The sequence below is a fragment of the Chlorocebus sabaeus genome, chromosome 6, assembly GCF_047675955.1.
Source record: "Chlorocebus sabaeus isolate Y175 chromosome 6, mChlSab1.0.hap1, whole genome shotgun sequence".
NCBI classification, from domain to species: Eukaryota; Metazoa; Chordata; class Mammalia; order Primates; family Cercopithecidae; genus Chlorocebus; species Chlorocebus sabaeus.
In genome coordinates, this window is record NC_132909.1 from 43,381,051 (window position 1) to 43,408,609 (window position 27,559).

General features: G+C 53.3%; 1 protein-coding gene across 2 annotated transcripts in view; it reads left to right on the forward strand.

Annotated features, from left to right (window-relative positions):
• The window catches only part of PBX4 (PBX homeobox 4), a 57,497-nt gene extending 36,710 nt beyond the window's left edge, over window positions 1-20,787 (forward strand). Inside the window, exons 3-8 of one of the 2 annotated variants that reach the window (XM_007995917.3) lie at window positions 11,677-11,924; window positions 12,210-12,400; window positions 13,267-13,402; window positions 17,489-17,645; window positions 18,691-18,797; window positions 20,388-20,787. In XM_007995917.3, coding sequence (XP_007994108.2) covers window positions 11,677-11,924; window positions 12,210-12,400; window positions 13,267-13,402; window positions 17,489-17,645; window positions 18,691-18,797; window positions 20,388-20,480 — 932 coding nt within the window. In that variant the 3' untranslated portion in view covers window positions 20,481-20,787. Of the gene's footprint in view, window positions 1-11,676; window positions 11,925-12,209; window positions 12,401-13,266; window positions 13,403-17,488; window positions 17,646-18,690 lie in introns of both variants that reach the window. The other variant, XM_073016763.1, reaches the window with a different exon arrangement.
• The last annotated feature ends 6,772 nt before the right edge of the window (window positions 20,788-27,559 follow it).

Below are 27,559 nucleotides of genomic sequence, written 5' to 3' on the forward strand. Positions count from 1 at the left end.
GACTCATTTTTAAAAACTTTTTGTAGAGATGGGGTCTTGCTGTGTTGCCCTTGTTGGTCTCAAACTCCTGAACTGAAGTGATCTTCCCACCTCAGCCTCCCAAAATGCTGGGATTACAGGTGTGAGCCACTGCACCTGGCCTTTCTGCATCTTTGTTTTGTTTGGTTTGGTTTGGTTTTTTTGAGACAGAGTCTTGCTCTATTGCCCAGGCTGGAGTGCAATGGTGCGATCTCGGCTCACTGCAAGCTCCACCTCCCGGGTTCAAGCTATTCTCATGTCTTAGCCTCCCGAGTAGCTGGGATCACAGGCGCCTGCCACCACGCCCGGCTAATTTTTCTGTTTTTAGTAAAGACGGGGTTTTACCATGTTGGTCAGGTTGGTCTCCAACTCCTGAACTCAAGTGATCCACCTGCCTCAGCCTCCCAAAGTGTTGGGATTACAGGCGTGAGCCGTCGCGCCTGGCCGTTTTTTGTTTTTGTTTTTGTTTTTGTTTTTTTTGAGACAGAGTCTTTCCCTGTCGCCCAGGCTAGAGTACAGTAGCGTGATCTCAGCTTACTGCAAACTCTGCCTCCCAGGTTCAAGCAATTCTCCTGCCTAAGCCTCCCGAGTAGCTGGCATTAGAGATGCCCACCACCATGCCTGGCTAATTTTTGTATTTTTAGTAGAGACGGGATTTCACCATGTTGGCCAGGCTGGTCTCGAACTCCTGACTTCATGATCCACCCGCCTCGGCCTCCCAAAATGCTGGGATTACAGGCGTGAGCCACCGCGCCCAGCCTTCTGTATCTTTGAAGCTATGGCTTTTCTCCTTTCAGTTATGGCAGTGATTTACATTGATGTTCATGTACATTTCTTTACATTTATTTTCGTTTACATTGATGATATACACTGGTAGACTTTGAAAGCACCTGTGTGCGAGATAATTCCTCTTGGTTATGATTTATTTATACACACACAGATGCAGCCGACTTCAGTTTGATCATGAGTTTAGCCATTTCAGTCCTATTACATAAACGAGACTGGACTATGATTTTCTCCCTCAACTCTGTCTTAAGTTGGTAGCAAAGTTCTCCAAACAATGATTGGGTGGCTTTTCCTAGTTCTGTTCTCTGAGGCAGTTTGTTGGAGAAAGGGATCCTTCCTTCTTTGAGAGCCTGGTAGCACCTGTCTATAAAATGGCCAGTGTCCTTCATATGTGGGCAGGGAAGGGTTTCTTAGCACAAGCTCCTGTTTTCTGAGCATTATTCTGTGAGGCCAGGCATGGGATGTTTCCAGGTGAGCAGGGCAGTTCCAGACTCAGGTAGTAGAGACAGCCGTGCACTCTCAGGGCCATAGAGTAGAGAGATGGGGCCAGCAGAAGGGAGGGACAGCTTCTGGGGACATGCGTGAGCCAGGACCTGACTGATGAGACACATCCGCTTTCTTTTTTTTTGAGATGGAGTCTTACTCTCACCCAGCTTGGAATGCAATGGCACGATCTCGGCAACCTTCACCTCCTGGGTTCAAGCGATTCTCCTGCCTCAGCCTCCGGAGTAGCTGGGACTACAGGTGCCTGCCACCATGCCCGGCTAACTTTTTTTTTTTTTTTTTAATTTTTTGTAGAGAAAGGGTTTCACTATGTTGGTCAGGCTGGTCTTGAACTCCTGACCTCGTGATCCGCCTGCCTCGGCCTCCCAAAGTGCTGGGATTATAGGCATGAGCCACCGCGCCCGGCCCACCTCCACTTTCTTGTTGGGAAAGAGCTCATGACTCGGGCCTGAACTTGGTGTTCCCGGAGCCCTGGTGAAACAGGAGTGTTCCTTTCTCCCCCTTGTAGGGCGTGCGACAGGGGTGTGGCAGCTCAAACTCCTAGTGGGGAGCATGCAGTCAGGCAGGTGGGGGAAGCATGGCCTCCAACCCCATAGCAGCAGCTCAGTGCCTAGCATTGTGTTTCCAGCTCCCAAAGCCCCAGTGGGCGTGCGTTACAGTGTGCTCTTTCAGCTTAGCTGTCCCTGTCCGCAGGTGGCTTGTGTTAATCAGCTCAGTTAGACCCTCTGCCCTATCTCAAGGATAAAGGGCTTCTGTATTCTGGGGTTCTTGCCTTAGTGTACTGGAAAAATCGGATCACATATGGGCTTGGAGAACGAGTACAAGGTTTTATTGAGTGGTGTAGGTAGCTCTCAGCAGATGGATGGAGAGCCCAAAGGGGGTTGGATTGGGAAGGTGGTCTTGCCCTGGAGTTGGGCTGCTCAGCGACTGGGCTCTCCTGGACTTCCCGAGGTGTCCACATCGTTCCGCCTTCAATGGCCCGCCAGCATCTATTGGTGTGTTCTACTAGTGTGTTCCTCTCGACGTCCAGCTGCTTGTGTGTGTCTGTTTAAGGTCTCAGGCTTATTTGGGCACAAGATGGGGGGCATGGCAGGCCAAAAGGCAACTTTTTGGCCACGAAAACAGAAATGCTTGTTCTCACTTAGGTCCGAGGGTGGAGCCCTTGCTAGGGACCCCGCCCTTCTCTACCCAGCACTTCCCTGCCCCACTCCCATATCACTGGGAAGCTAGATTGGAGCTTAGAGGTGAGAGGAGCCAGCAGCAGCAGGGTTTGGGGGGTGGGAGGAGGTGCCAGGAACGAATGAGGCCAGATCCCAAAGGTAGGGGGCCTTGGGTTCTCATGAAAGAGTCCTGCTGGCCTTCTGCCTTCACAGTGTTGCGCTCCCCAACCTCCTGCTGGGGCTACCCCATGATGTTCTTCACATCCCAGGGCACTCTCCTGGGCCAAGGAACACTCTCCTTGGCCAGTAACCTCATCTAGTCCCTCAGCTCCCAAAACCAATGGCAGCACTTCATGGCCTGGGTTCCCGCAGCCTTCCTGACACCCCTGGGCTGGCATTCTTGGGGTGAGACAGGCCTGCTTCCCACCGAACAGGTCTCTCAAAGCGAGTAGGTCACTCCTGCTGCAGTGTGGTCTTTGTCTCCCCTTCCTTGTTTGGTGTCCTGGCATTTTCTCCACTGGAAGCGCTGGAGCAGGCACTCTGCCCTGTGTCATCACCTGGACACAGGAACGCGGAACTCTGGCTCTTTCCAGGTGGCAATGCTACTGCCACCCGAAAGACAGTCATGACGCAGAGGGGAAGGAGGCATCCTACAGATGTGTGCGAGGAAATAGGTTTACTCTCAATTCTGGACTGTTCTACCCCAGCTCTTACGGGCCCTGAGAGTTTGGATCTGGGACTGGGGTGGTTCAGAGGCTCATTGGAGTTGCAAGCAGCCGCTCAGGCTCAGCCTTCAGGGCCCTCCAGCCTCAGGCAGGGTTTTGGCCACCCCAGCATGGTGGCCATGTAAAACAGAAGCAAGATGAACTACTGGGAAAAAGAAAGGAAAAATAAAACAGACATACAAGTCAGTAAGGCCAAAAGTTGTGTTAAATTCAGTAGACGTCAAATTACTCTGTCAAATTGCAATACATTTCCACGTGCAGATGCTGGTGTCTATGCTGGCCTCGCTGTAGACAGGTGACCGGTGTGGGCTGGCCCAGAGGACAGATCACCTTTCTAGGAGTCCTAAACAAGGTAAAATCCAGCTGGGTGTAGTGGTCCATGCCTGTAATCCTAGCACTTTGGGAGGCCAAGGCCGGAGGATCATTTGAATCCAGGAGTTCAAGACCAGCCTGGGCAACATGGCAAAAACCTCATCTCCACAAAAAAATATAAATATTAGCTGGGCAGGGTGGCGCATGCCTGTAGCCCCAGCTACTCAGGAGGCTGAGCCAGGAGGATCACTTGAGCCCAGGAAGTCAAGGCTGCAGTGAGCTGAGATTGTGCCACTGCACTCCTGCCTGAGTGACCTTCCCAATAGCTGGTGTTTTCTCTTTTAAGCAGTTGGGGTCTAAGTACAGAAGGTTATTTATCACCTGCCTCCCCTATCCCTGTCCTCCAATATCAGAGGCCTTGTTTAGGGGAGGAAGCACCCTCACAACATGAGAGTGACTCCTTGCCAGAATTCCTTGTAGAACTTATTTCCTTATTACCTTTGGCTCTTTGACTACAAGATAAACTGGAGCTGATGGAAGTTGAGCTCTCATTCTGAAAATTGGGACAGGAAAATTAACCTCAGCCCAGGTCCCAGTTACCATGCTGGGTCCCACCGGCAGAGCTGTGGCCAGTGGCCCCGTTCTTTCCAAGGGCCACTGCTCAGGAGGCCGGTAGCGTAGGAGATCCTGGTAGCAGCAGCAAGACCCTGGTTCTTATCCCCCCAGGGCAAGCAGCAGCCACTTGTCATCCTCAAAGCTCAGGCCCAGCACTCAGTAGGTGCTCAGGAAGTGATTGAAAAAGCCTTGAAAGGTTTCTAGAAAGCAGGAAGTCCCCATGTTTTCTCCTTAATGTCAGTTTTCACCTGTGCAGATTCACCGGCACTGTCAGTTCCAGACTTGGTGGGTGGACCCAAGGGCAGGTGGATGTGCGTGTCTGCGTCTGCGCCTGTGTGATCGGAGCAAGCTGTGACTATGGGTGCCCACTGCGACTCAGGTCGGCATACTAGGCTTGGGTTCTCTGTCACCAAAGGACTCCTCAGAGAGAGGTTTGGCTGCCTCTCACCAGGCGTCAACCCTCTGTCTGTTTCAGATTCTACAGTTTAATCCGTCTCCAATGCTCATTCCGGTTGTGGATGGTGGGGGGAGATGGGGAGGAGGCTCAGCCTCCACTATCGATTGATTGGCACAGGAGGCCCTGCCTCTGCTTTTGAGGGGCCAGCTTCTTGCTGATTTGAGACAGCAGGGAGGGCGTGAGGTGAGTGTTTTGCTTAGTCCCACACCCTGATGCGCTCCGTGCCGGGCCTGTGGTTCTATGTAATTCCATCCAGTCGGGTGCCTGCAGCAGCTCCATTCACAACTGGGGCCTGCATCCAGCAGTGACCATTGACAGCCACATGATTGGAAAGTGGCAGACCCAAGGGGTCAGTCAGGGCACCTGATTTAATCCATGGGTTAGTCTTCTCCCTGGGGGGCTGGGGTCCCAGAGATGGTTCCCACTTGCTGTGGCAAGGAGGCAGGAGCATAGCCCGCTGCCAAGTGAGAGCACTGCTGAGTGGGTGAGAGGGCAGGTGAGCAGCTTGGGGAAGTCAGGGCAAGGGAGGGCCCCCTCTGAGCCTTCTGCTTTTCCTCACATCTTTGTTCCTGAGGAGAAAAATTAAAGCAATGTGGGGTTATGTTCCTTTCTTAATCTACTCAGGCCGCCCTAACAAAATGCCACAGACTGGGCGATTTACAAAGTAGAAACTTATTTCTCACAGTTCTGGGGCCTAGAAAGTCCCAGACGAAGGTGCTGGCCAGGTAAAGTTCATTATGAGGCCTTTTCTCTTGGCTTGTAGGCGGCCGCCATCTTGCTGTGAGCTCACATGACCTCTGAGGGAAAGCGAGCTCTCTGGGGTCTCTGCCCATCAGGACATTAATCCTGTCAGATCAGGGTTATATCCTTATGACCTCATTTAACCTTAATCACCTCCTAAAAGCCCCACCTCCAAATAGTCATGTTGAGACTTAGGGCTTCAACATGTGAATTTGGAGGTCACACAAACATTCGGCTCACAGCATTGCCATATTGTTTCTTAGAAAAACATAATCCCGATTTTATTTTATGTCATTGTTTGATTTACTGGGGTTTCTGTCACACACAGTAAGTTGGGAACAGAAGGAAACCTGGCAGTTTGAGGAGGGGGGTGCCTTTGTTTCAGGTCTGTTTCCCCATGTGAATGCCTCTAACAGATGGTATCCCTGAACCAAGCTTCTGGTACCTCCAGCCTCCCTGCCTGCCAGTCTAGGGCCCTGGGGGAGCTGAGGAGCACAGCTGAGAAGCTCTGGAACAGTCACCGGAACTGAGCTTGCTGTAATTGATGGTAACGCATGTCTAATGACCATAATTAGGCTAGCAGCAGTGTACGGGGAGCACAAAGGCACGGTGCTGAGGGAGCTGTTGTAGGCGCCACCCAAGTGGCAGCTGGCAGGGCAGATGTCCCCAGCATAGACTGATGGTGGCGACTAAGGCACAGCGGTTCTCCTTGGTAACTTAGCTTTTTAAGTTTTGCGTCTGCTCATAATACATATATAGCAAAATTGCATACCTTTTTTTTTTTTTTTTTTTTTTAGACGGAGTCTTACTCTGTTGCCCAGGCTGGAGATCTCAGCTCACTGCAACCTCCACCTCCTGGGTTCAGGCAGTTCTCCTGCCTCAGCCTCCCAAGTAGCTGAGATTACAGGCATGCGCCATCACACCCACCTAATTTTTTTTTTTTAGTAGAGATGGGTTTTCACCGTGTTGGCCAGGCTAGTCTTGAACTCCTGGCCTCAAATGATCCGCCTGCCTCGGCCTCCCAAAGTGCTGGAATTATAGGCATGAGCTACCATACCTGGCCTCAAAAATGCGTAATCTTTTTGTTTGTTTGTTTGTTTTTGCCAGGCGTGGTGGCAGGTACCTGTAGTGCCAGCTACTCAGGAGGCTGAGGCAGGAGAATGGCGTGAACCCGGAAGGCAGAGCTTGCAGTGAGCCGAGATTGCGCCACTGCACTCCAGCCTGGGTGACAGAGTGAGACTCTGTCTCAAAAAAAAAAAAAAAAAAAAGCTTATCACATCTGATTGCCTCATAATGGCACCCTCAAAAGACTCACAGGTGACATCACAGGGCCCGAGGGTGACAGGTATGCTGTCTGTGCCCAAAGTCATGCACATCTGCACCCTTCTGGTTCCCCACGATTACAAACACCGTGCCTCCTGTAAATACATCTTTGTTTGTAGGTGTCAGTACCCCATAGGATAAATTCTAGGTACAGAATGGGAATTTGGAGATTAAAGATTATGCAGTTTTTCAAGGTTAACCAGTATCTCAAAACTCTTCTCCAGAAATGCTGTACAATGCATACCCCTTGAAGAGTAATTGGAAAGGCACAGGTGTTCTCACTTTAATTTGAGAGCTTTTTTGTTCTTGTTTTTGTTCTTTAACGTAGAGTCTCACTCTGTTGCCCAGGTTGGAGTGCCGTGGCGCGATCTTGGCCCACTGCAACCTCAGTCTCCCGAGCAGCTGGGATTACAGGCGTGTATCACCATGCTCAGCTAATTTTTGTATTTTTAGTAGAGATGGGGTTTCACCATGTTGGCCAGGCTGGTCTTGAACTTTCGACCTCAGGTGATTTGCCCGCCTCAGCCTCTCACTATAATTTGAGAGTTTTAATTGGAGGACAGTAAGTCCTGTAGGTTTTGTTATATTTTTTAAAAATCCTCAGGCCAGCTGTGGTGGCTCACATCTATAATCCCAGCACTTTGGGAGACCAAGGTGGAGACTCGCTTGAGGCCAGGAGTTTGAGACCAGCCTGGGCAACATAGTGAGACCCCATCTCTACAAAAATAAAAAATTAGCCAGGTGTGGTGGCATGTGTATAGTTCCAACTACTCAGGAAGCTGAGGCAAGGGGATTGCTTGACCCCAGGAAGTCGAGGTTACAGAAAGCTATGATGATGCTACTATATTCCACCCTAGGCAACAAAGACAGATCCCCAAAATAATAAATACAATAAAAATCCTCAACATTTAGTGTGGTGCCTGCACTTTGGGAGGCCAAGGTGCGCAGATCACGAGGTCAGGAGATCGAGACCATCCTGGCCAACGTGGTGAAAACCCATCTCTACTAAATATACAAAAATTAGCTGGGCATGGTGGCGCGTGCCTGTAATCCCAGCTACTTGGGAGGCTGAGGCAGGAGAATCACTTGAACCAGGGAGTCGGAGGTTGCAGTGAGCCGAGATCGTGCCACTGCATCCAGCCTGGCAACAGAGCGAGACTTGGTCTCAAGAAAAAAAAAAAAATTTTTTTTAGAGACAGGATCGCACCATGTTGCCCAGGCTGGTCTCAAACTCCAGAGGTCAAGCAATCCTACCACCTCAGCCTCCCAAAGTGCTGGGATTATAGACATAAGCCCCCTTGCCCGGCCCCTAAATATATAAATGAATGAATGAAAGAATGCTACATATTCTGCGGCAGCCCTGCATTTCACACCCACATGAACACACACTCTCATTAAGCTGCATGTGCCAACATTGACTGTGCTCCTTTCCCTATTTCAACTGGGCCTGTAATGGAAGGTGTGGAGGTGGCTTTCCTCGCCCCGGCTGTCAGAGCATGCCGGGGTTCCTGTGTGCAGGGACTGGGTCCTGTGTATCCTCCGCCCACGAATGACGCCTGGCCGGGACCTCCACGGGTGCTCAGGAAGTTGCTGCTGAACAAGATTCAGGGGCATGTGGGACATCTGTGCTTGTCAGAGGCCGTGCAAGGACTCCGCGAGGGAACAGTTCGGGTCCAGAAGAATGTTAGAGACTGGGTTTCTTTTGAATAAAAGAGCGGCATGGTGTGTTTGAAGAGGGTCGGCCTGCAGGTGTGCATGAGGGATGGGAGGGGAGAGACTTTCCTCCGCAGGTCACAAAGGGCAGGAGAGGGTTAGCACAGTAGGGGCCCAGGGAGGGGTAAGTGGAAAGTTGATTGTTGAGGCGGAATCAATAGGATTTGAAAACAGAGGGACCACCGAGAGGACAGCCATTGTCTGTTTTGAGCCAGGAGAGATTAGGAGGAGAGGGGAGGGTCATTATGAGGTATAGGCAAACACAGGCTAATTCTGGGAGCAGCCTTTACCTGGCTCTCCGAGGGTGTCGACTTACTGTGACTGTCACCCATATCTGTAAGACCCAGATTGTGGGCACAGCACCCCATGAGCATCATTCCAAGTGGGCTGTCCTTGCTCATGGGTGCTGGCAGTGGGAGGAACTAAAACAGACAGCTGGAGCTTTTTTTTTTTTTGAGACAGTCTCGCTCTGTCGCCCAGGCTGGAGTGCAGTGACGCAATCTTGGCTCACTGTAAGCTCCGCTCCCGGGTTCACGCCATTCTCCTGCCTCAGCTTCCCAAGTAGCTGGGACTACAGGTGCCTGCCACCACGCCTAGCTAATTTTTTTGTATTTTTATAGAGATGGGGTTTCACCGTGTTAGCCAAGATGGTGGAGCTTCTTGAAGATGAAGTAAGATTGTTAGAAAACTGGGTCTCCAGGCTGGGCGTGGGGGCTCACGCCTGTAATCCCAACACTTTGGGAGGCCGAGGTGGGCGGATCACCTGAAGTCAGGAGTTCGAGACCAGCCTGTTCAACATGGTGAAATCCCATCTCTACTAAAAATATAAAAGTTGTAATCAATAAACGATTTAATTCTCTTGAAAGAAAAAACAAAAAAACCCAAAAATTAGCCAGGTGTGGTGGTGCATGCTTGTAATCCCAGCTACTTGGGAGGCTAAGGTAGGAGAATTGCTTGAGCCCAGGAGGTGGAGACTGCAGTGAGCTGAGATCGCACCACTGCCCCATAGCCTGGGCAACAGAGAGCGACTCTGTCTTTTTTTTTTTTTTTTTTTTTTTTTGAGATGGAGTCTCCCTCTGTCGCCCAGGCTGGAGTGCAGTGGCCGGATCTCGGCTCACTGCAAGCTCCGCCTCCCAGGTTTACGCCATTCTCCTGCCTCAGCCTCCCGAGTAGCTGGGAGTACAGGCGCCCGCCACCTCGCCTGGCTAGTTTTTTTGTATATTTTAGTAGAGACGGGGTTTCACTGTGTTAGCCAGGATGGTCTTGATCTCCTGACCTCGTGATCCACCCGTCTAGGCCTCCCAAAGAGCTGGGATTACAGGCTTGAGCCACCGCACCCGGCCAACTCTGTCTTAAAAAAAAAAAAAAAAAAAAGGGTGGGGGCGGAAATTGGGCCTCCAAACTGGAAGGCTGACTGCCAGCCGATAAAAGGGACACTTTTCCTTTAGCCATTTCAGAAAGAGCCTCAGTGTAGCCCAAAGAGACCGAGTGAGCTGGTGGTGAGGAGGTGATGGGAACCTGCAGTTCAGCCTGGCACTCGGGGAGAAGGGGTATTTTTCTGAAGCTCTGAGGCCAAGGGCCACAGTGGCCACAGGCTGCAGGGAGCCAGCACCAAGTATAGCCTGAAGTGTCTGCTTAAATAAGTACGTGGAGGCAGAGGAGGGTGTCTATGAAGAGAGAGAGCCAAGCTTGAGTGACATTCACAAAAGCAGTTTGAGGAATATCCACTCCGATACAGTTCAGCCTCCCAAGGGGATGTATCCTGATGCCCTCATTCCTGGTAATGATTTTTCATAGACGTGGTGATAGAAATTTTAGAAACAGGCCAGGTACAGTGGCTCACGCTTGTAATCCCAACACTTTGGGAGGCCAAGGCAGGCGGATCATGAGGTCAGGAGTTCGAGACCAGCCTGGCCAACATAGTGAAACCTTGTCTTTACTAAAAATACAAAAATTAGCCGGGCATGGTGGCATACACCTGTAGTCCCAGCTACTCGGGAGGCTGAGGCAGGAGAATCGCTTGAACCTGGGAGGCGGAGGTTGCAGTGAGTGGAGATCACACCATTGCACTCCAGCCTGGGTGACAGAGTGAGATTCCATGTCAAAAAAAAAAAAAAAAAAAAAAAAAAAGCCTGATTCTAAGATAGCACTTTTTTTTTTTTTTTTTCCCGGGACCGGGTCTCTCTGTCCTCCAGGCGAGAGTGCAGTGGCAAGATCTCAGCTCACTGCATCCTCTGCCTCCTGGGTTCAAGCAATTCTCCTGCCTCAGCCTCCCAAGTAGCTGGTATTACAGGTAGGCACCACCACGCTTGGCTAATTTTTGTATTTTTAGTAGAGACAGGGTTTCACCATGTTGGCCACGCTGGTCTCAAACTCCTGACCTCAAGTGATCCGCCCGCCTCAGCTCCCAAAGTGCTAGGATTACAGGCATGAGCCGCTGTGCCTGGCCTTGAAGCCACCTTTTCACCCAGCCCCACCTGCGCAAGCTGCAGCTCCAGGCTTTTTACTTGGGAGAATGGGGCGCCATTGGCTGTGCTGCCCACGGCAGAATCTGGGAATGACCCTGGACTCTTCTCTGACACCTGTATCTCAGGGCTCGAATCCTGGGGGTTCTCTGACTGCCCCGTAGCTGACCTGCAGACCCCATAGCTGTGTATACCTTGATGGTGGCTGCCCCTTGACTGCTTCCCCTGCAGTCCAGCCCTGCCCCTGTGCAGGTCCCCTCTCTGCAGAGCTGCAATGGCTTTTCCAAATTGTAGGGTCCAGTAATTATCTTGTTTCTCTGCTTAAAATCTTTCAGTGGGTTATTTCATCTTTTCTGGTACTTTCTTCATCAGGCTTTTCCTCTCTAGCTTTATAACAGCACCCCCGCCCAACACACACCCCCCCCCACCCACCAGCCACACTGCCGGTGCCAACCTGCCACTTACCTTTATCAGTGTGCAGCATCTCGGGCACCCCCTCTTCCCCAGCACTCTGGAGACTCGGTTCAGGGGTTCAGGTGTCCCCAGCAACAGGCGCCTGCCTGGCCCTGCTGCATGCACACAGCTGTGGCCAAGGTTTGCCCTCATGGGCCACGCCAAACTGTGACCTGTCTCTCCCCATTCCTCCCCAGACTGTGCTCTGAGGATGGCACTTGGACCCATGTCTTAGCGGGGTGCTCAGTGTCCATCATCTAATTTGGTGATAAAGTGGAGTATTCCTTTCTCCCGAAGGGTTCTACGCAAAAATCTTCAGACATAACGCCAGTGCTCCCATGTTCTCATGGTTTGTTTTCTCTCCAGAAAATGAATTGTGATTTGTCCCCGTCTCTCTTATCTAGTGGTAAGCATCCGTGGCATTCGGGACGAAGATCCCCCTGACGCCCAGCTCCTGAGGCTGGATAACATGCTGCTGGCCGAGGGCGTGTGCAGGCCCGAGAAGAGAGGAAGAGGAGGAGCGGTGGCCGGGGCCAGCACAGCAACACCAGGTGGCTGTCCAAATGACAATAGCATTGAGCACTCTGACTACAGGGCCAAGCTGTCCCAGATCCGACAGATTTACCACTCTGAGCTAGAGAAATATGAACAGGTGATCTTTCTGCATGGAAGAGTTTCTGTCATTGAATGCGCATTTGTCAAAGCGAAACACGGAACGCTAACCACCTTTCTTTTGTGGTGCAGAACAGGGAGTCCATGCAGTTGGTCACTGCAGAGGTGGCCGATTTTTACTGAAAGCCCTTTCCATTTACTTAACAGTCACCCGCCGGTGTGTGAGCCACAGGGGGTGGCAGGCAGCCGCTCCGCTGTGGAACCTGCTGCCCCGTGCCACCCTGCTGCCTAGTCACAGGCCGGCGTGTCTGTGCTCCCACCCCAGGCATGCCGTGAGTTCACCACGCACGTCACCAACCTCCTCCAGGAGCAGAGCAGGATGAGGCCCGTCTCCCCTACGGAGATTGAGCGCATGGTCGGCGCCATTCACGGCAAGTTCAGCGCCATCCAGATGCAATTGAAGCAGAGCACCTGTGAGGCGGTGATGACCCTGCGCTCGCGGCTGCTTGATGCCAGGTCAGGGCCGCATGCACCCGAGACCTCAAGCGCCGGCTCTGAGGGACTGGAGGGAAGTAGTGCTGACTTGGGTTGAAGACAGCCCTGGAGGCTGTGTCCGCAGTCACAGTTGGAGGCCTCACACAGCGTCTTGGGAGGAAGGCCTGAAGTATTGCTGTTTTCATTTTTATTTATTTTTATTTTTTTATTTTTATTTTATTTTATTTTATTTTATTTATTTATTTTTTGAGACGGAGTCTCGCTCTGTCGCCCAGGCTGGAGTGCAGTGGCTGGATCTCAGCTCACTGCAAGCTCCGCCTCCCAGGTTTACGCTATTCTCCTGCCTCAGCCTCCCGAGTAGCTGGGATTACAGACGCCTGCCACTGCGCCCGGCTAGTTTTTTGGTATTTTTTAGTAGAGACGGGGTTTCACCGGGTTAGCCAGGATGGTCTCGATCTCTTGACCTTGTGATCCACTCGTCTTGGCCTCCCAAAGTGCTGGGATTACAGGCTTGAGCCACCGCGCCCGGCCTATTTATTTTTATTTTGTTTTGGTTTTATTTATTTATTTGAGACTGAGTCTCACGCTGGTGCCCAGGCTGGAGCGCAATGGTGCGATCTCGGCTCACTATAAGCTCCGCCTCTTGGGTTCAAGCGATTCCCCTGCTTCAGCCTCCCGAGTAGCAGGCACCCGCCACCATGCCTGGCTAATTTTTGTGTTTTTAGTAGAGACGGGGTTTCACTATATTGACCAGACTGGTCTCGAACTCCTAACCTCAAGTGATTGCTGTTTTCGGAACTACTGGAAAATCATACTCAGAACTAGAGGTGGGGGTGGTACTAGAGTCCTAGCATATTAACACCGACTAAGGCTGGCTGTTTTTGCAGGCGCAAGCGGCGGAATTTCAGCAAGCAGGCGACGGAAGTGCTGAATGAGTATTTTTACTCCCATTTGAACAACCCTTACCCCAGCGAAGAAGCCAAAGAAGAGCTGGCCAGGAAGGGCGGCATCACTGTCTCCCAGGTGACGTTCTCTCCTGCCATGCCTCCCCACGCCTGGGAGGAGTGGTTGATTAGGTCCCATGGGGACACCCAGGGAAGTTCGCTAAATGTGTGCAGAGGCCAGGCACGGCTGCTGGAATCCCAGTGCTTTGGGAGGATGAGGTAGGAGGGTCACTTGAGTCCAGGAGTTCAAGACCAGCCCGGGCAACATAGTGAGACACTGTCTCTACAAAAAATTTATTTATTTATTTATTTTATTTTATTTTATTTTTTTTGAGACGGAGTCGTCGCTCTGTCGCCCAGGCTGGAGTGCTGTGGCCGGATCTCAGCTCACTGCAAGCTCCGCCTCCCGGGTTTACGACATTCTCCTGCCTCAGCCTCCCGAGTAGCTGGGACTACAGGCGCCCGCCACCTCGCCCAGCTAGTTTTTTGTATTTTTTTTAGTAGAGACGGGGTTTCATCATGTTAGCCAGGATGGTCTCAATCTCCTGTCCTCGTGATCCGCCTGTCTCGGCCTCCCAAAGTGCTGGGATTACAGGCTTGAGCCACCGCACCCGGCTACAAAAAATTTAAAAAATTAGCTGGGCTGGTGATGTGTACCTATGGTCTCAGCAACTTGGAATGCTGAGGTGAGGGGATCACTTGAGCCCAGGAGGGTGAGGCTGCCGTGAGCTATGATGGCGTCACTACATTCTACCCTGGATGACAGTAAGACCCTATCTCTGAAAAACAAAAAAAGTGTGGAACAGGAGCCAAGTCTCCCTACTGTGAGTCAGCCAGACTGGCTCAGATTCAGGCTCTGCATTACAAATGTGGGACTCTAGCACTCTTCCCCTTCATCTGTGAGGCAGGGGTGCAAGTGCACCCACAGAGAGACCTGGGAACTTCCTGAGGGATGCAGATGGAATGTGAGGTCCCAGAGGTGATGCTGTGGAGTGTGAGCTCCCTGAGGGTTACAGACAGAGTGTGAACTCCCTGAGGGATACAGATGGAGTGTGAGCTGCCTGGGGGATACACATGGGGTATGAGCTCCCTAAGGGATACAGATGGGGTGTGAGCTCCCTGAGGGATACAGATGGAGTTGAGCTCTCTGAGGGATACAGACAGGGTATGAGCTCCCTAAGGGATACAGATGGGGTGTGAGCTCCCTGAGCAATACAGATGGAGTGTGAGCTCCCTGGGGGTTACAGATGGAGTGTGAGCTCTCTGAGGGGATTGAGGTGGAGTGTGAACTCCCTGAGGGATACAGGGGGGTGTGAGCTCCCTGAGGGATCCAGATGGAGTGTGAGCTCCCTGAGGTGATTGAGGTGGAGTGTGAGTTCCCTGGGGGATGCTGTGGAGTGTGAGGTCCCTAAGGTGATGTGGTAGGGAGTATGAACTCCCTGAGCTCACACTCCCTGACTCTATAGCCTGGTAGGCAGCCACCAGTGTCCTCTGTGGAACTGGGGATGAAGGAGGGAGACACTAAGACCAAGAGGCTAAGAAACATTTCTGAAGGTTTTAGCATGGGAACAGTAAGTCCAGGCAGTCTACAGCAGCAAGCCAGGTCCAGGCCATACCCCCGTGGCAGCATGAGTGTGTGGAACAGGGCCTGGGTGCCGCCCTCCCACCCGGACGGGCACACCCCCACAGCCTCTGTGGCAGCAGTAATGGCAGGCGCTGACCCACAGCATGGCTTGCTGCATGTCACCACGGCCCTCCCTACTTTGTAGTTGGAGGGGCTGAGTTTCTAGTCCTTCACCATCACGCTGTGCCCCAATTCAGGCTAAGTCCAGTCAAGTCTCTGTGACAGAGAGCAGTTGGAACCCCTTGGGGTCACGCAGGCAGCAAAGCATCCTGAGGTCATAGCCACATCTCACTCTGCTCATCGGGATCTGCTGTGGTGTCAGAAAAAAGGCCAGAGCTGGAGCAAGGGGCCACACTTCTGGGTCTTCAAGGCCCTTGGAGAAGCGTGAGACATTTGGCCCCCAAGGAACAATTGTCTGGAGGACAACCAGGGCCGCTTCAACCAGGATGGAGCCTCTGGGGCCTCCCATATGGATCCAGAGAAGGCTGCTCACACCCCAGGGGTAGGCAGACACTATTTTTAGAACAGAGAGCACACAGACAGGGATCCTTCTTTTTACAGTTAACATTGCAAGGATAATGTAAGTACACCAAAGAAAAAAATGTTGGCCAGGCATGGTGGCTCATGTCTGAAATCCCAGCACTTTGGAGGCCAAGGCAGGCGAATCACCTGAGGTCAGGAGTTCGAGACCAGCCTGGCCAACATGGTGAAACCCCTGCCTACTGGAAATACAAAGATTAGCCAGGCTTGGTGGCACACGCCTGTAATCCCAGCTACTGAGGAGGCTGAGGCAGGAGAATCACTTGAACCTGGGAGGCGGAGGTTGCAGTGAGTTAAGATCATGCCACTGCACTCCACACTCCAGCCTGGGTAACAGAGTGAGACTCTGTCTCCAAAAAAAAAAAAAAAGTACAAAAATTAGCCAGGCTTGGTAGCGCATGTCAGTAGTCCCAGCTACTGGGGAGGCTGAGGCAAAACTTGAACCTGGGAGGCAGAGGTTGCAGTGAGCTGGGATCGCGCCGCTGCACTCCAGCCTGAGCGAAAGAGCGAGACTCCGTCTCAAAAAAAAAAAAAAAAAAGTTTGAAGTAGCAAAGGTCATCCACAATCCTCCTCTGTCCCTTGGCTGTTTCATTTCTGTTTGTTATTACACTATGTGTTTATTTTACTTGCTTTGGGATACTGAAATGTGGCCCTGGGTGGGCATCTGAGGACGTCTCCATGCCTGTAGGAAGGCGCTAGCCTTGGGGTGCTCACCCATGTGAATCTGCCCAGGGGACATTTTGTTGTCACAACTGGAGGAGGGAAGTGCTCCTGGCACCCAGTGGGTGGAGGCCAGGGATGCTGCTCAGCACACTGCAGTGCCCAGGATGGCCCCCACAGAGCAGATAGACCCCAAACATCAGCAGTGCCTCCAAAGGTGACAAGCCCCTCCCTGGGGGACTCCAGTGCCGGTTTGCAGTCAGAGTTGGGCTGATTCCACCTTGGTGGTGGACCAGCTCCTTTTTCTCCTGCCTCTGCTTTATACAGCAGGGACGATAACAGCCGCCTCTCAGGTCCTCATGAGGATGAGGCAGAACGATATATGAGGCTGGACCTGGAATCCCAGCACTTTGGGAGGCCAGGGCGGGAGGAGCTCTAGAGCTCAGGAGTTTGAGACCAGCCTGGGCAACAGAGCGGGACCCTATCTCTAAAAAAAAATTCTTTTTTTTTTTTTTGAGACAGAGTCTCGCTCTGTTGCCCAGGCTAGATTGCAGTGGTGCAATCTTGGCTCACTGCAACCTCTGCCTCCCAGGTTCAAGGGATTCTCCTGCCTCAGCCTCCTGAGTAGCTGGGATTACAGGTGTGCGCCACCATGTCCAGCTAATATTTGTATTATTAGTAGAGACGGAGTTTCTCCATGTTGTCCAGGCTGATCTCAAACTCCTGACCTCAGATGATCCCCCCACCTCAGCCTCCCAAAGTGCTGGGATTATAGGCGTGAGCCACCACACCTGGCCAAGAAACAATTTTTTATTTAAAATTAAGAAAAATATATGAATATATGAGGAGTGCTTAGCCTAGCACCTGGTACATTCCAACTACCCCTTCAGAGTTCACCTTGTTTTCATTTGATAAGTTTGGGATTTGATCACAGTTACTGGATCCCTAGGTCTCCCTGGCTCTCACTTTTCCTGAAGCGAACACGGAAAGTAACCTGCCGCCTGCTGCAATGGCAGCCAGAGGCGCTGTCCCTCCCCGCCCATCTCAGTCTTGTTTTCCTTCCAGCCCCATCCCAGGTCCAAGTTCCAGCAACACCAGGTTTTAGGCAGCAGAGTTCTAAGACATGCCGGCTCCAGGGTGTCCTCAACCCATGTGGACATCTCCCTGGGTCCGTGGTCCAGAGGGTGCCACCTTCTCAGTCCCGGTCTCTTCACAGCCCCAGGGTGCAGTGTTGCCTTGTAAGGCAGTGGGAGCAATGGGCACTGCAGGGAACCCAAAGACTGCGTCATGTCTCAGAAGTTGCCAGGTCAGCTCCTCCAGTGACTCCTGTGTGTCCACAGGTCTCTAACTGGTTTGGCAACAAAAGAATCCGGTATAAAAAGAACATGGGGAAGTTTCAAGAAGAAGCTACCATTTACATGGGTAAAACAGCTGTGGATACCACCGAAGTTGGGGTCCCAGGGAACCATGCCAGCTGCCTGTCAACACCCAGCTCCGGTGAGTGAGGCTGGCCCAGGGACAGTCATCTGTACCCACGTGGACGGCCACTGAGCTGCATCTGGGGAGGCCGCAGTGGGACCATAGCGCCCTTCCCGCAGTGGTCAACTGTGTGTAACTCTTTGCTCTGTTTCAACTGTGAGAGTTCTGTTCCTCTTGGCCATGATCCCAACTAACAGATACCTGTGCTTTGGGGACAGAATGGTAATACTGATAAGAAAAGACATGAAAGGGCTGGGCACGGTGGCTCACGCCTGTAATCCCAGCACTTTGGGAGGCTGAGGTGAGTGGATCACCTGAGATCAGGAGTTTAAGACCAGCCTGGCCAACATGGTGAAACCCTGTCTCTACTGAAAACACACAAAAAAATTAGCCGGGCATGGGCTGGGTGCAGTGGTTCACGCCTATAATCCCAGCACTTTGGGAGGCTGAGGCGGGCGGATCACGAGGTCAGGAGATCGAGACCATCCTGGCTAACATGGTGAAACCCTGTCTCCAATAAAAATACAAAAAATTATCTGGGCATGGTGGTGGCGGGCGCCTATAGTCCCAGCTACTTGGGAGGCTGAAGCAGGAGAATGACGTGAACCTGGGAGGCAGAGCTTGCAGTGAGCCAAGATTGTGCCACTGCTCTCAAGCTTGGGTGACAGAGCAAGACTCCATCTCAAAAAAAAAAAAAAAAAATTAGCAGGGCATGGTGGCAAGTGCCTATAGTCCCAATTGCTCGGGAGGCTGAGGCAGGAGAATCACTTGAACCCAGGAGGCAGAGGTTGCAGTGGGCCGAGATCATGCCACTGCACTCCAGTCTGGGTGACAGAGCAAGACTGTCTCAAAAAAAAAAAAAAAACCAAGACATGAAAGGACATTAGTAGTGTGGTGGGGAGGACCCTGCTGGCCTCCCTGGGGTGGGGGGCTGAGGAGCAGAGGCCAGATGCTGAGGAGGAGCGGGAGCCACATTCGAGGCCTCCTGTCGGCTGAGGGGCTGGGTGGGTCCCACCCAAGGAGGTGCCACGACTGTGCCCACCCCAGCTCCCACCTCTTCCAGGCTCCTCTGGACCCTTCCTGCTGCCCAGTGCTGGGGAGGCCTTCCTCACCCTGCAGACGCTGACCTCTCTCCAGCCTCCTCCTGGGGGAGGCTGCCTGCAGTCCCAGGTGAGTCTCAGGCACCGTCCCACAGCACCCAGGTGGGTGGCAGGTCCTCAGAAAGGCCATCTTGTCAGTCAGCCCTCAGTCTTGGGGCAGCTCCCCCAAAGGTCCCAGCAGTCACACAGGCCGTGCTGTGTGGCCACCACCGGGGCACAGCTCTGCAGGGCCCCACTCTGTAATGACTGCGCCCTCCCCCACCTCCAACTGTCACCACTGCAGCCGCTGGGAACAGTCAATGGGAATGAGCCCCAAGATGAGGGCTGTGGCTGTGGAGGGGAAGGGCGCCTCCTAAAGGAGTGTGGAAGGACATGGTGTCCTTCCCTCGAGAGGGAGGGGCAGGCAGCAAGTAGAGGAGAGACAGGACCTTCCCTTGGGCTCAGACCTGGCGCCCTCAGTGCCGCAGCTTGGCCGGGAAGGCAGGTCTTGTGCCAGCACCTCCTCTCCTGCTGCTCTGATGGGGAACTGAGGGCGCCCTGCTCGACCACAGTGAGGATTTGTTTTGGCGACCGTGAAGAAAAGGAGCCAGGGGTCTGAGGCAGCTGACACACCCACCCCACCCAGGCCCCATGGCCTCCCACTCCCCCTTGGTGGCCACAGGGGCCTGACCCCAGTGGCAGGGGAGGCCATAAGTGGGGACCGTCTCAAAGACACTGCAGAGGCCCAGGTGTGACATGCCCAGCACAGGCGCGACATGCCCAGCACAGGCGCAAGGCTGTGCAGCGTGTGCCAGGGCCCTGCAGAGCCAGGTGCCCCTCCCAACTCACCACTCTCTCCCAGGGGCTCAGAGAATGGATGCCCCTTGTGCCATCTGTGGGGTCCCGCCTGGTCCTGGGAAGCTCACGTCCCACACTGCCCTGCTGTGGCAGCTGCCCCCCATCACCATGCAGCCCCCAGCCAGGGACACACGCGAGGGGCCTCACCTTGCCCTTTGCACCCCTGGGACCTGACTACACGCCAGCAGCTGTGCGTCCACCCCAGTGCAGAGTGCCCCCCGGGTGGTGCTCCCACACTCACGGGCAGAGCAGTCCCAGCCACTTCCTTAGCCTGTACGGTGCCCACCATAGTGGGGGTGGGTCCTGTGGACAAACGTCTTAGCACCCTTGGACCTGACGCCATCTCTGCACTGCAGACAGAGCCCCCACCCCTCATGACAAGTGAATGCCTCCCGTCCTCCTTGCTGCCCAGTCAGACCAGTGTTGGGCCAGGTTTCAGAGCCCCTTTTTCCCACCGAGTCTCACCATGACACTCCAGGCGTTGCCGTGGGCTCCAGGCCTGACCTTGTCTCCCTGCCCCTCGCCGGGCAGAAGCCCTTGCTATACCCGATGCCAGTCAGTCCTTTGCCCAAGCCCCAGGGAAGCCACTAGAGGCCAGTTTTCCTGCCAGGGAAGCTCGTCCATGTCCCGTATCAGGTGGCAAGGCCAGCTGTGACCCAGGGCTGACCCCTCCATCCCTTCCCTCCTCCACTGGGTTGGAGGTCATCTGTGGATCTTTTCCAAGCTTCCCCAGGGACCCCTGGAGGCTCCACCTGCGGCACGAGAGCTGGGTAGTCACCAGCCTCACGGCCACCCCTCTGATGCTCGATCTCTGTCGTTTCAGACCCAGGGTAGCTGGCGGGGGGCCACCCCCCGACCTGCAACTGCGTCACCTGCTGGAGACCCTGGCAGCATCAACTCTAGTGTGTCTAATTAAGTTTTGGGGATAAGCAGGAAAGAGCACCGCGTGAGCTGCCATATATTGCCAGCCCCTGCGTTGTTACTGAACGTGCCGCCAATGACCTCAGAAAACCCAGATGGGTGGTGGTGCCCATGAGCCCCTCCTCCTCAGCCGGGCCCATGGCGCTGGCTCATGTGTCTGCTGGGACTCAAGATGGCCTGAAACGCTACTCGTTCTCCCACCTCACTTTGTTTTTTTGATAGTAATTTTATGGTAATGCTATGAATTGTCTGTTCTAGGACTTGGCACAGATTTTCCCATTAAAATTTTTGACTTATTTGAATTCCGATGTCTGTTCACCAGATTTGTTTTGGGTGGTAGTTGACACCGGTCACAGCTGCAGTGTCATGTGTGCTGTGATTCTGTCACTCATCTGCGCCGCTCAGGCACCAACTTCCAACACTATCTTCTGTGGAATCGTATCATTCTGTTCTGATTTTAAAATGTCCTGACTGGGCGCAGTGGCTCATGCCTGTAATCCCAGCACTTTGAGAGGTCGAGGTAGGAGGAATGCTTGGGCACAGGAGTTTGAGACCGGTCTGGGCAACGTAGTGAGACCTCATCTCTACAAAAAAAAATTCTGCTTTCAGAATTTTTTTTTTTTTTTTTGAGACAGATTCTCGCTGTCACCCATGCTGGAGTGCGGTGGTGTCATCTTGGCTCACCACAACCTCTGCCTCCCAGGTTCAAGCAATTCTCCCGCCTCAGCCTCCCAAGTAGCTGGGATTACAGGCGCCTGCCACTATGCCCAGCTAATTTTTTGTGTTTTTGGTAGAGACAGGGTTTCACAATGTTAGCCAGGCTGGTCTCGAACTCCTGAGCTCAAGTGATCCGCCTGCCCCAGCCTCCCAAAGTGCTGGGATTATAGGCGTGAGCCACTGTGCCCGACCCCCGCCCCCAAATTTTTTTAATTAGCTGAGCACGGTGGCACATGCCTGTAGTCCCTGCTACTCAAGAGGCTGAGGCAGGAGAATCACATGAGCTCGGAATGTTGAGGCTGCAGTGAGCTGAGATCATGCCACTGCACTCCAGGCTGGGTAACAGAGTGAGATCCTGTCTCAATTATATATATTTATTTATATGTTCAGAACTCAGAATTTTGCAGGGAATTAGTTTTGCACTTTTTTTGGATTTTGTTCTATTTGCTGTTTTGCTGGGGTTTTTTGTTTTGTTTTGTTTTGTTTTGTTTTGTTTGAGACAGAGTTTTGCTCTGTCACCCAGGCTGGAGTGCAGTGGCACAATCTCGGCTCACTGCAAGATCCGCCTTCCGGGTTCACGCCATTCTCCTGCCTCAGCCTCTGGAGTAGCTGGGACTACAGGCGCCCACCACCATGCCCGGCTAATTTTTTCTATTTTTTAGTAGAGATGGAGTTTTACCATGTTAGCCAGGATGGTCTCGATCTCCTGACCTTATGATCCGCCCACCTCAGCCTTCTAAAGTGCTGGGATTACAGGCGTGAGCCACCACGCCCGGCCAAAAAAATTTTTTAAAGGGTAAGCTTTATGTTATGTATACCACAATTTAAAAGAAAAAAGATTAAAAAAAAAAAAAAAAGATAAAAAGACCTTCTCTTGGAAACTGGCCCTGAACTCACCCCCCACAACTTTTGTGTGTGTTTCTGATAACTTCTGTCCTGAACATAGCTCACAAGAGCAGGGACACGCCTTCTGTCTGTGAGTCTTGGGCTGCAGGGGGCCATGAGGCAGGCAGACTGGATGTGACAACAGGAACTTAGGGCGGGGACGGGAGTTGCTTTCATCTCCCGGCTGCAAATGGTAGAAAGCCCAGCCACACCACTGTGGGGAGGGAATCCCATGTCAGGGCTAACTTGGTTATGAGCAGGGCGTGGGCAGAGGCACCCGGACTCCAGACCTCTAGTCCCTGGGTGCTCTTTCCCACCCAGTCATGTCTTGGGCCCCACAATACCCCAGGCTGCATAGAACCCAGGGCCCTGGTTCTTGGCGCCACCCAGCACCCAAACAGAAATTGGGGGATGCCAAGCTCCAAGCCGTGCACAGCAGTGGGCCAACAGGACATCAGGCACAGCGTGCAGGAAAAGCGCTCGGGAAGTTTATCATCTTTAATGACATTTCAACTGAAAACAGAAACCAGCTGGGCACAGAGAATCTCGCTCTGTCACCCAGGCTGAAATGCAATTTTTGTTAAGACAGAGTCTCGCTCTGTCGCCCAGGCTGGAGTGCAGTGGCACGATCTCGGCTCACTGCAGCCTCCATTTCCTGGGTTCAAGCGATTCTTGTGCCTCAGCCTCCCAAGTGGGTGGGATTACAGGCATGCACCACACCTGGCTAATTTTTGTACTTTTAGTAGAGATGAGGTTTTGCCATGTTGGCCAGGCTGGTCTTGAACTTCTGACCTCAAGTGATCCGCCCGCCTCGGCCTCTCAAAGTGCTGGGATTACAGGCATGAAACACTGCACCCGGCTTTTTTTTTTTTTTTTTGAGATGAGGTCTCGCTCTGTCACCCAGGCTGGAGTGCATTGGTGTAATCATGGCTTACTGCAGCCTTGACCTCCTTGGCTCAAGCAATCCTTCCACCTCAGCCTCCTGAGTAGCTGGAACTATAAGCATATGCCACCACTCCTGGCTAATTTTTGTTTCTTTTTATTTTATTTTAATTAATTTATTTATTTTGAGACAGAGTCTTGCTCTGTTGCCCAGGCTGAAGTACAGTGCTACGATCTCAGCTCACTGCAACCTCTGCCTCCCAGGTTCAAGTGATTCTCCTGCCTCAGCCTCCTGAGTAGCTGGGATTACAGGCATGTACCACCATGCCTGGCTAATTTTTGTATTTTTAGTACAGACAGGGTTTCACCATGTTGGCTAGGCTGGTCTCAAACTCCTCACCTCAGGTGATCTGCCCGCCTTGGCCTCCCAAAGTACTGGGATTATAGGCATGAGCCACCGCACCCAGCCTATTTATTTTTATTATTATTTTTTGAGATGGAGTCTTGCTCTGTCACCCAGGCTGGAGTGCAGTGGCGTGAATCTCAGCTCACTGCAACCTCCACCTCCCAGGTTCAAGCAATTATCCTGCCTCAGCCTCCTGAGTAGCTGGGAATACAGGCGCCCACTACCAGGGCCAGCTAATTTTTATATTTGTAGTAGAGATGGAGTTTTGCCATGTTGGCCAGGCTGGTCTTGAACTCCTGACCTCAAGTGATTCGCCTGCCTCAGCCTCCCAAAGTGCTAGGATTACAGGACTGAGTCGCCATGCCGGCCTACTTATTTATTTAGACATAGGGTCTTGCTCTGTCACCCAGGCAGGAATACAGTGACATACCTCACTGCAGCCTTGAACTCCTGAGCTTAAGCGATCCTCTCACCTCAGCCTCCTGAGTATCTGGGACTACAGACATGCACCACAACCTCCCCCGCCTGGGTTCAAGCGATTCTCCTACCTCAGCCTCCCAAGTAGCTGGGATTACAGGCGCCCACCCTCATCCCCAGCTAATTTTTGTATTTTTGTAGAGATGGGGTTTTGCCATGTTGGCCAGGCTGGTCTTGAACTCCTGACCTCAGGTGATGTACCTGCCTCAGCCTCCCAAAGTGCTAGGATTACAGGTGTGAGCCACCATGCCTGACCTGGGACCTGCATGTTAAATGGGGCCACTGGCAGCATTGTAGGGACTCCCAGTGGCCCGTGGGCATGTGGATTCAAGCAAGAATCCCCAGCAGATCCCAAAACCAGTGGGGGACCATTTGAGGAGGGAGTCAGTGATGTCCTCACCTTCCTCAACTAAGTGCTAGGGAAACCGAGGCACAGAGAGGGAACCCTGGTGATGTGTGCAGTCCCCTGCCCCTGCATTGTAGATTCCCCAGCCTCCCACCTTGCCCACCTACCTGGGACCCTCACGGGCCCATAGTGGCTCCTCCAGCTTCCACCGGACACCCTCAACCTGGTCCAGCCCAACCTGCCAGAGCCCCAGACAAGGCAGGAGTCCTGGGTTGGAGTCCTGCCTCTGCACCCTGCGTGCTGCCCTGTCTCCCTGAGCCCATTTGCCCCTCCGTAAAATGGGCACAGTGGGAGTTCCTGCCCAAAGGGCTTGGTGGCAATCCCATGAGCACAGAAAGGTGCTGACGACTGTGTCCATGCAGGGGTACTCTCGAAAGGTCTGGGATTCTGTTGTTCCTTCCTGTCTCTGGGGACACCCAGGCTGGGAGAAGGGGGCCGCTCATCTGCCAGGCTGGGAGAGCTGGAGGGTAGACGGGAGGGTGGACCGGCCCCATCTCCCCGCCCCTTCTCTACTGGGCCGCCAGGGGGCGATCTTACAACGGAACAGGATCCGGGCATCTCCCTCTTCGCTGACCCCTCACTGCCCCTGAATAAGCCCATTCCCACCGCAGGGAGGGCCTCTGCACTGGCATTCCCTCCTCCTGGCTAACTGCTGTACCCCTCCCTAAGACCCCTCAGAGCCCCCGAACCCCTCCCAGCCCTCCCTAGCTTTCGTTTCCCTGAGCTGCCCCTCCTCACCGCCAGCCGGCATCCTGCGACCTCAGCCAAGGCGCTAGGGGCGTCCGCAGGGGCGGGCGCTTGTCGGCCTCCTGGCGCTGGTTCCCTCTCCTGGGATAGAGGTGGGCAACTCAGGCAGCCGCGGGCGTAGCTCCAGTCACTCTCGGTCCGTCGCCCCGACCCTCGGCCCGGAATCGCCCCCTGCCCCAAGTAACGGGGTAAGGGGCTGGGCCGTGTGACCCTAGGGACGGTGCTGCCCCTCCCTGGGCCGCAACCTTGCACCTGCCTGGCCCATGGGGGTTTTTGGACAGAAGCGGATCCCGAAGACGGTTGAGGGATGAGGAGAGGCATGGTGTGTGGGGAGGAGGTCTCTGGCATCAGTCACCCCACGTGGGTCACGGGTCGAAGTAACCTGCAGCGTTCGGTCTACTTTCGCGATCTCTCCTGGGAGAGGGGAAGAATCAGACGACTGGGCGGGCAAGTGGCCTCGGTCCACCAGGACTCCACCCCTCACCTGTCCCCGCCTTCTCTGGGACCTCTGCCTTTGATTCTAGATCCTTTGATTCTAGATCCTGACTCTGGCCCTGCCCTGCATATGGCTACATCCCACTGGCGCTCTGGCCCCAACGTATCCTGGCCCTGCCCCCTCATCCCCCCACCCCCCGCCACGGCCCCTCCCCTGCCCCGCTCCCGCACTCTAGCCGCCTGCTCTGGCTCTGAGCCTTCTCCACCTCAAGGGAAGCCATCAGGGTCACCTGGGACAGAGGGCTGGTCAGAAACTGTGGTTCTGGTCCTGGGGGGAGGATTGGCTGCTATCCCTGATCCCTAGACCGCCTCCCCAGGCCCTGGGCCAGTGGGGCTTAGTTCCAAAACCCTTTCAGGTTCCCCTCCAACCTCAAAGAATGGGCACAACACCACACACTCCCAGGGCCGCCAAGAAGCATAGGACCTTGAAAATAGGAGTTCAGGGCTGGGCGTGGTGGCTCACCCCTGTAATCCCAGCACTTTGGGAGACCCAGGCAGGCGGATCACTTGAGGTCAGGAGTTCGAGACCAGCTTGGGCAACATGGTGAAACCCCACCTCTACTAAAAATATGAAAATTAGCCAGGCATGGTGTCAGGCACCTGTAATCCCAGCTAATTGGGAGGCTGAGGCAGGAGAATTGCTTGAACTCGGGAGGTGGAGGTTGCAGTGAGCCAAGATTGTGCCATTGCTCTACAGTCTAGGTGACAGAGCAAGACTCTGTCTCAAAAAAAAAAAAAAAAAAAAAAGGAAAGAAAGAAAGAAGAAAGAAAAGAGCAAATAAGGAAAAAGAAAAGAAAATAGGAGTTCCGAGGCCCCTCACATGGGAATTCAAAGACTTTCCATACCCAAACCCTAGTAGACATTTCCAGAACCCCTGGACCATGCATTGGGAAGATTTAGAGGGCCCCAAACCCAGGTCACGGAAGTATGCTCAGGCCAAGTGAGGTGTGCAGTGGCAGCTTCAAGGCCTCCATATGCAGTTTCAATGTCCCCCACATACAGTTTCAAGGTCTCCCTCATATAGTTTCAAGATGAAAGTTTTGGCAGGGTGCAGTGTCTCACACCTGTAATCCCAGCACTTTGGGAGGCCAAGGCGGGCAGATCAATTGAGGTCAGGAGTTCAAGACCAGCCTGGCCATCATGGTGAAGCCCTGTCCCTACTAAAAATATAAAAAATAGCTGGACATAGTGGTGCCTGCCTGTAATCCCAGCTACTCAAGAGGCTGAGGCAGAAGAATCACTTGAACCCGGGAGGTGGAGGTTGCAGTGAGCCGAGATTGCACCAGAGCCAGACTCTGTCTCAAAACAAAACAAAACAAAAAAGATGGAAGTTTCTAGGGTCCCTTCATCAGTGCTTGGCAAAGCCCTATACCCACTCCCTCGTGAACGTTTCTGTTCCCCCTAGGACTCCAGGGGGGGCGTTTCAAGACCCAACAGACTAGGCCCTTCGATAAAGTTTGGAGGCCCCCACACTCTGGGGAGGAAATTGAGGCCCTGATTCGGATGCCTTGTCCTGGGTGGGGCGGGTAGTGATTGCTGAGGGAGGGGAGTTGAGGCTGCCTGGGACACCCCAGCTCAAGTCCCTGCCCCTCTCCTGTGTGTTACTGAGGGTGACGATGGCAGTTACAGAGCACCTAATCCATGCCAGCCTTGCAGTCGCCAATCCCTGAAGAGGCGGAGGCCATTGTTGGTTTGTTCCCCAGCTGGGAAATAGGCTGTGAGGTTGAGTGAGGACAGGGCTTAGGTCTGACGCAAGAGGCTAGGTTTTGCAGTCAGGAGTCTCTGTAATGACACAGGAGGGCCTCATCTAGCATCCCTGTGCCCTCCGAGGAGCCATGGAGGGTGTGTGAGCAGGGAAGTAACCAAAGCCAGCCTTAAGCTAGGGACACTGCAGCAGGCCCCACCATGGCCCAGGCTGCAGCTCTCCCTGTGGCCACCAGGCGTCGTCCCAGCCTGACAAACGAGGTTTCCCAGGCCCTTGTCCTGGAGCCAGTGGGGAACTGGCTCCTACTTCCAGAATCTGCCACCACATCTTCAGGACGTGAAAGAAACCCCCTG